We start from the raw sequence: 8,246 nt of genomic DNA, 5'->3' as shown, positions 1-8,246 counted from the left end.
AAACATAATTTCATAATAACGTAAAGACATATCATAACACATAATTCACTTATTATAATGGCCATTATTACTTGGGGTCCCATAGACTAAACAAGCTTATGCCCATGAGATTAGTGGGGTCCTACCAGCTAAATAGGCATATGTCCACAATCTTTTTGGGGTCTTGTTAGTCAAATAGGGCATAAGCCCAAGCCTACAACAAACACATGCATAACAAATTCATAACGCATTCATAACATATCATAACATAACACATAAGATAACATAAACATACAGATTCTAGCCTATTTTCCTTACCAAAATTACCGGGATAAAATGGACTGAGTTGGGACTTTTGGAACACTCCTAAAACCATAATGAACAAGAGTGAGTTGAAGGAAGAAGAAGAAATAAAAAGGATGGAAAGACTAAACCATAAAAAACATACTTACCGACTTATATGCTTAAGAACTTGGATTCCCTAACCAAAATAAGAATGAGGTTAGGGGACTGAGTAGAAGACTAAGAGAAAGGAAACATAATACAGAAAGGAACTAGAGTTTTGGTTACCTCAAAGATTTGCAAGATCAATCTAACCTCCACCGAAATACTATAGAACTCACTTCCCAAAGTGTTTGATAAGCTTATGATGTTTAAGCTTATAGTTTTCCCAAACCAGGTGTTTACACTCTCACACTCACTTAACACTAGCAGCTTCTGAACTTAGAGCAAAAGGTGAATAATGGCTGGGTACTAGGTCCTATTTATAGAGTTTGGAGATGAAAAGATCTTGATTTTACTTGAATAAAAATAATGGCTTTTTAGGTGAAAATCATTTGAATAATCGTTCAACAGAGGCTGAAGACTCGTTCAAAAGATGCTGGACTTATGAAGAAGTTTGAATGGCTGAAAGGAAAAGAATTCAAAAACAATTGAACATATGCTGAAGGAGGCGATATATCGCCCCCTGTAGGCGATATATCGCCTGGGCCAGTATGCCCGAGGCGACCGTGCATCGATTCGTGTTTTTCGTATCTACGTGCTACAATATATCGCCCCCTATAGCTGCGATATATCGGCACACGCTGAATATTTAAACACGAAATTACACATTTTTAGCTAAGTTTGAATGGAGTAAACAGCCTTGACTAAGCCCTCAACGTACTCAAAGCTGCTGACTGACCCTATAACATTCAAACTTTACTCCTTATTAGATTTAATCCTCAAAAATACTTAATCCTTAATCACCATTCATAACATGTGCTTAAAATCCTATTGGTTGATGTCTAAACCTTATAATATAATACATATAATCCTTAATATCAGTCACTTTAATCAAACCTTAGGTTATACTTAATATTCTTAAACTATAGATTAAACTTAGAAAATCTATAAGTACTACTATGAGTGTCCAAATAATTCCCGGTCTGAACCAAAAATCCACAGTTACAAAGATAATGCTATAAATACTATCATACTATTATCTATCTTAGCTAAGTAAAGTTCTTGGACTCTACAAAAACTTAGTCTAAGCAAACATAACTCAAACCTATCAGTTATGATTTCTTATGAAAAATTTATGTAAGTCATCTTTTTAAATTAGGGTGTGTTTCTATACTTAGACTATTAGGTCATCTTTATTATTTTCTAAGTATGTTTCTAACCATCATATATGACTTAATTCTCAGGCTTGAAACTTGTCGTTGTTCCAAAGTTAACCATATTGAGGGAGGGCTGGGATCAGTAAAATCATTCCCACAACTATGGCCCCCTAAACTCTCAATACAGAACTTGGTCCATTGATTTGTATTCCCCCTCACCGAACTCAGTCATTATTTATTGAATTTATTCCAAATTAATTATGATTTCAAAAACCAAAAATTCAAATTCAATCATGCCATTAAAAAATAACAACTTTATTTATTTGGAAAAAGATTTTCACTTATTACAATAATAATTCAAAATAAATAAAGAAACAATACTAATAATAACTATGGAACAAATTCTAAAAATCAGGGTCTTCTACATCTGACCCTTCTTCTAGCATATCATCAGTTATTTCCTCATAATTATTAATATCATAAGCCTTGAAACTACCACGGGGAATATTCATTAGGATATTATTCTTTTGTTCATTGGTGAATTGAATCTCAAACCTATAGGTAAACCTAAGTATAAGAAAATAATATATCATGGCTACTGGTAAGTCATCTTCATCATCCATAGTTTCCCATAATTCTTCCAATTTTGAAACCACAAAAGGAAAACCCTTAAAAAAGCCTAATTACTAGGACATATTATTCCATGGCTCTCATGATAATTTGCCTAGTGATTTGAAGGTGAACTATCTCCTTGTGAAATTTGACCAATCTTTGAGTGATTCTTTCTAGCACTCCTAGTGTATCCCTTGACTCTCTAACCCTTTTCAATTCCTTAATGGCACAGATATCTTGATAAGTCATAGCTCCATTCATTTTGACTGAAAACATAGTGTTTAACATAAATATAATATTCATAACATAAACACTTACATTGGTGGTTAGATCCGGAGCTTTTGCGTGTGTATCAAGGAGAACTTCATGCATATGAACTGTGGCTCTGATACCAGCTGTAAAGACCCGACTAACTTAAAAATCTCAGACCTTTAAAAACTACTAAAACATACTACTATCTTTTGGATATACACATAAAATAATAGAACTTGATTATAGAAAATCCAAAATACGGGATCCCATTGTTATTACATAAAAAAAACAAAACATTTAGTTAAATGTTCAAATACTAAATGCAAAAATCATAAATACATAAATAAAAGACTCTAAAGTCAACATCATCTTGGATTGATTTCATCGGTTCCTTTAGTCCTCTCCCAATACACATGCCAAAGCCACTTAGGATCCATCCCGCCTTCAATGTTCATTTACCTGCACCATCTAAATAAAAAGGAATGAACCTAATGCCCAGTAAGGAAAAACTACTAAAGCATAACATAAAACATAAGACGTAAAAACATAAAACATAAAAATGGACTACAATATTAATGACCATTAACTCATTACCGTAGTATGTGATAGAAACCATCTATAGTCATCTTGCTACTATTTAGAGGTAAGTTTAGACACAACTATAGTCTACGAGAATGATAAAAAAAAATCTCAGGATTTGCTTTATTTTCTATCTAAGCAACCATATTTCCCAAGCGACTAAAAGACATAAAAATAACATGCATACATACACAAAGCACATAGCATATAAACATAGCACCTAAAATCTAGCTTATTTTCCTTACCAAAAACTGGAGTATTAGAGACATGTGCAAGATTGGAAACTCCAAAAACCTCAAATTTCAAAGAAATCAAACACCTAACCAAAAGCCATTGTAACAAGTTAGGATTTTAGGTAAAGGAAAAGAATAAACTTGAGGATTAAGAGTGCCTTAGACAGCTTAGAACTTCAATCTATACCTCAATACCAAAATCACACTCTAGCTTACTTCTCAAGTGTTTAGAAAAGCTTAGATTTGAAAGCTTTCATCCCCAAAACCCTAGTGTTTATCTCTAGAACAAAATTAGTAGCTCGGAGGCTCTGAGAAGTGTTTGAAAGATGATGCAAATGGCTGAGTGAGAGTTCCTATTTATAGAGTTCAAGGAGTGAAACTAACTCCCTTTAAAATGAATAAAAATGAAGTTTTCTGCTCAACAGATGCCCAAAACTCGGTCAAAATCGTTCAAGAGCAAGTCCAAGTTGTTGAGGGCTGTTTCTAGCTCGGATTCCCCTATAGGCGATATATCGCTTGCCACATATTCCCGTGGCTCCGTGATTTCGTTCGTGTGAAGTCGACGTATTTTCCGTATCAACATAGGCAATATATCGACCCTGATGGTTGCGATATATCAACTTATGCTGATATATTAAACAGGTTTTGGCACACTTTCAACACACTTGAAGTTTTTTAAACCACTTTGACTGAGTAATATGAGATCCTAACATTTGAGGGAAGGTTCTAGACTTCCTAGGTTTATCTTTGATTAATTTATTCATCTAAAATCCTTAAATCCTTAATAAACATACATGTGACAAATGTCACATCCTTAATTATTCTATCTAAACCATAGGTTATAATAAATTATATTTCTTGGACCAACTTAAATAATTAAACCTTATGATAAAGTTAATATTTCCAAACTATAGGTTAAACTTATATAATCCATCACTATCTCTATGAGTTTCCAAATAATCCCGGATTTGAACAAATAACCACGAAAACTAAAATACTACGACACAAGTTACTACTATCTAACGAAGTAAAATTCTGAGGCGCTACAGTTTACAACTGATTTGGAGTCAAAGTTCATCTCCGAGATGGTAATAATATAAGCTGAAATTATAATGTAAACATAGGTTGTGGTTACACATGTATAACCTGGTCGCCCAAGTATGCATACAAAGGATGACCAGGAATAAAAAAGGAGATCAAATGACATAAATAGAATATGTTCGCCTATGAACACATACCAAAGGTGAACAACCGAAGTGGAGAAAATTAGCATAATTCACCTCGCTTCAATGTCGTTTCGATTTCACACCACCAAAGAGATATCTGTTCATGCAATTGTACTTGTGTAAAATGAGCTGTAATATCCGTTTTTCCGGAAGGACAATTTCGTAATTTTTTTCCACTATGTGCATCCTTGTCATTTTTTTTCTTTTCCTTTGATGGAATATTGGATATGCATGATTTCCAATGGCGATAAAATTCATGGTTTCTTATGTTTATAGGCGTAAAAATAAACTTAGAATCTGATTTAGTAAATTGTGGTAATATATTTGATTATGATCTATTTGTTTTGTGAATAAAGATGATAAGAAATGTGATGATTAGTATTATAGGTTGTAATTTTGTGGTGAAACCTTGATGTGGTTCATAATTGTGTTTTGAGTGTGTCATTGTATTGTTGGGTGTTTAGGATCTAGTTCTCAACAAGGACACTCAGCGAGGGGTTCAAGGTATAACAAAGGAATATTTTTGCAATTGAGATAAGAAGAGTGGACATCTGTGCACAGGGTGTATGTTTAAGCATACAACCTTGTTTCTTGGTTTGTATTTATTTATATTATGTATTGTGGTTGATTACTATATACACTTAGTATTGTTAGCATGAGAATAATGCTAGGGTTTTTGCTGCTTGTGTGAGAATAACACTTGCAGGTACACTAAGAGCTTATCATTGGTGAGTACAACTTGTGGTAAGTGAATGCCCCGTTGGATGCCAAGTGTGAGAATAACACGAGGCAGGGCATATTACATTTCATGTCTGATCAACATGAATGTATGGTTGATTATCGTATGTGAGCATAATGTGCCTATATGACTTTGTTTGTTATGTGTGTGAGTATAACATGCATTGTATCAGTATTATATGAATTGTTATTGCTTAAGGTTTTGATTAAGCTATGTTGTATTATCAGGTTAGAGGGGGGTTATGTCCTACATAGCTCTTCTTACTGGGCGTTAGCTCACGGGTACTCTGTGTCCAGGTAAAGGCAAAGCAATGCAGTGAGTGAAGCAGGCTCGAGGCGTGGATGTTAAATGTTAGTGGAGGGTTCACAACGTTTTAATGTTTTAAAGACTTATGAAATTTTATCACTTTTGGACTATTTTTTTTTTTTTTTTTGTTGGATTAAGTTTTAAGACTTGAAAATGTTTTATTTTGAAGAAATAGTGAGATCTCATGCCTTGTTTATTTCAATACAATAGTATTTTAAATGGTTATTTAATTTATTGATTTCAATGGACTTTCATAAGTGACGTCTCGGGAAATTGGGGCGTTACAATTGGTATCAGAGCATACGGTCCTAAATAGTCTGTGGTAAGCCCTAACATGTAAAATACACAACCAAGGATGATCTCGACTCACTATACTGTAAGTGGTAATTCTTACTTGTTTGAAATTTGCTTTAATGTTTTGCACATAATTGTATTTAAGCGATTGTCTTCGTAAATATGATTTCATGATGACATTAAATATTTCTTCCTTATGTTTGTTGGTCTGCATGGTTCAGGAGTTAGAAAATGCCTCCTAGAATATCTATTAGACTAAATGGAGGTTGAGGCCGAGGTCGAGGTGGAGGTCGGGGCCGTGGTAGAGGTCTAGGTGAAGGAGAAAACGATGACCCACCAGTAGCACCACAGGGATGAGAGGAACGTTTTGCCACAATGGAGGCAACCATTCATAGGCATGAGGAGGTGATTCATCAACTAAGATACCATCCTGCGCCGCAAGTATAAGCAGAGCCACAGGTGCAGAATAACAAGCAACTACCAGCTTTAATGGTAGCTCCTGTTGCTGTGGATGGACTAGAGCCATTGTTTGAAAGATTCTGCAAGCAGCATCCACCTGAGTTTGATGTGAGCACGGATCTGGTTGTAGTAGAAGAATGGATTAGCCGCATTGAAAACATACTGAATATGATGAGGGTCTAGGGCAATGAGCGAGTGTTGTGTGCATCTTATATGCTGAGAATGGATGCCCGTCTTTGGTGGGAGGTGGTGCAGCAGGTACATAATGTTAATACCATGGACTGGGCTGGGTTCAAGCAAGTTTTCAATGAAAAATATTATAACTCTATGGTCCTGGCAGCAAAGACTGATGAGTTCATGATATTGGTGCAAGGAAATCTCTCGGTGACAGATTATGCACAGAAATTTGATCGATTGGCGAAATTTGCACCAGATTTGGTACTTACTAATAGGGTACAAGCAGATCGTTTTGTGAGAGGATTGAAACTGATGATCGCTCGGGACATGGAGAAAGTTTCGAGGGGTGCGTTCACATATGCCCAAGTTATGGAAATGGCTCTTACTGCTGAGAGGAGCGAGGAAAGAATCTGGAAAAAGAATGCCGCCAGAAGAGATGCAAACAAGGGTGGGGCAACCACTTCAAATGATCACAAAAAGAGAGGGCATGAATAGTTTGGACAGTCGGGACAAGACAAACGACCCAAGCCTAGTAATGAAAACCGTTCAAATGGGGGTAGAAACATTCCAGAATGCCTTAAATGCACTAAGCGCCACTTTGGGGAATGTCGGGCCAAGGCATGCTATAAATGTGGAAAAGAAAGGCATATCAAGCGCAACTGTCCATTGTGGAATCAGGCTGGAAACAAAGAAGAGCCAAAGAAGGATGATAAATATGTTCCAGCCAGAGTCTTTGCGATCACTCAGGCAGAAGCTGACGCTAGCCCTTCCGTCGTATCAGGTCAAATTCCTATGGCCAATACCACATGTAAAGTTTTATTTGATTCAGGTGCATCTCATTCATTTATTTCTAGTAGCCTTGTAAATCATGTAAATGTACCTATAGAATTGTTTAATGTGGGTTTTGAGACTATGCTACCATCCGGGGAAATTGTAATATCTAAAAATTGGGTTAAAGTTGTACCTTTATGGATAGATGGGAGGGAATTGTATGTGGACCTGATTGTATTAGATTTATCTAATTTTGATGTAATTCTGGGGATGAATTTTCTTTCCAAATATGGAGCATCTATCGACTGTAAATGCAAGAAAGTGGTATTTGCACCGGAAAGCGGAGATCCGTTTGAGTTCGAAGGCATAAGCAAGAAACCCAGAACTCCTATCATATTAGCGATGAAAGCTAGAGAAATGTTGCAACACGAATGATTGGGTTATCTCGTGAATATGGTCAATGAAACTGAAGAGACAGAAAGGAGACCTGAAGAGACAAGAGTTGTAGCTGAATTCCTCAATGTTTTCCAAAAGAACTGCCCGGTTTACCTCCGCACGGGGAGATAGAATTTTTAATCGATCTGATGCACGAGACAACGCCTGTATCTCAAGCACCAAACAGAATGGCACCAGCAGGATTGAAAGAACTCAAAACTCAGTTGGAGGAATTACTTAAGCTGGGGTTCATCAGACCGAGCTATTCTCCTTGGGGCACACCAGTTCTTTTTGTCAAGAAGAAAGACCGTGTCTATGAGGATGTGTATTGATTATCGGGAGCTGAATAAGGTCACAATAAAGAACATATATCCTTTGCCTAGAATCGATGATCTGTTCGACCAGCTTCAGGGGACCAAGGTGTTTTCAAAAATCGATCTTCGTTCGGGATATCATCAGTTGAGGATCAAGAATGATGATATACCAAAGACAGCCTTCAGAACTAGGTACGTGCATTACGAATTTCTGGTGATATCGTTTGGACTCACAAATGCCCAACAACTTTTATGGACCTTATGAACAG

General features: G+C 36.1%; 1 protein-coding gene across 1 annotated transcript; it reads left to right on the top strand.

Annotated features, from left to right (window-relative positions):
- Window positions 1-6,502: 6,502 nt before the first annotated feature.
- Window positions 6,503-7,663, top strand: LOC133780013 (uncharacterized). The gene is made up of 2 exons (XM_062219899.1): window positions 6,503-6,905; window positions 7,029-7,663. Exons 1-2 carry the CDS (start codon window positions 6,503-6,505, stop codon window positions 7,661-7,663), a joined length of 1,038 nt encoding a protein of 345 aa, XP_062075883.1.
- The last annotated feature ends 583 nt before the right edge of the window (window positions 7,664-8,246 follow it).

This window comes from Humulus lupulus, chromosome 5 (genome assembly GCF_963169125.1).
Source record: "Humulus lupulus chromosome 5, drHumLupu1.1, whole genome shotgun sequence".
NCBI lineage: Eukaryota > Viridiplantae > Streptophyta > Magnoliopsida > Rosales > Cannabaceae > Humulus > Humulus lupulus.
Note: the sequence above shows the minus strand (reverse complement) of the source record. Positions and strands in the feature narration are given on the sequence as shown.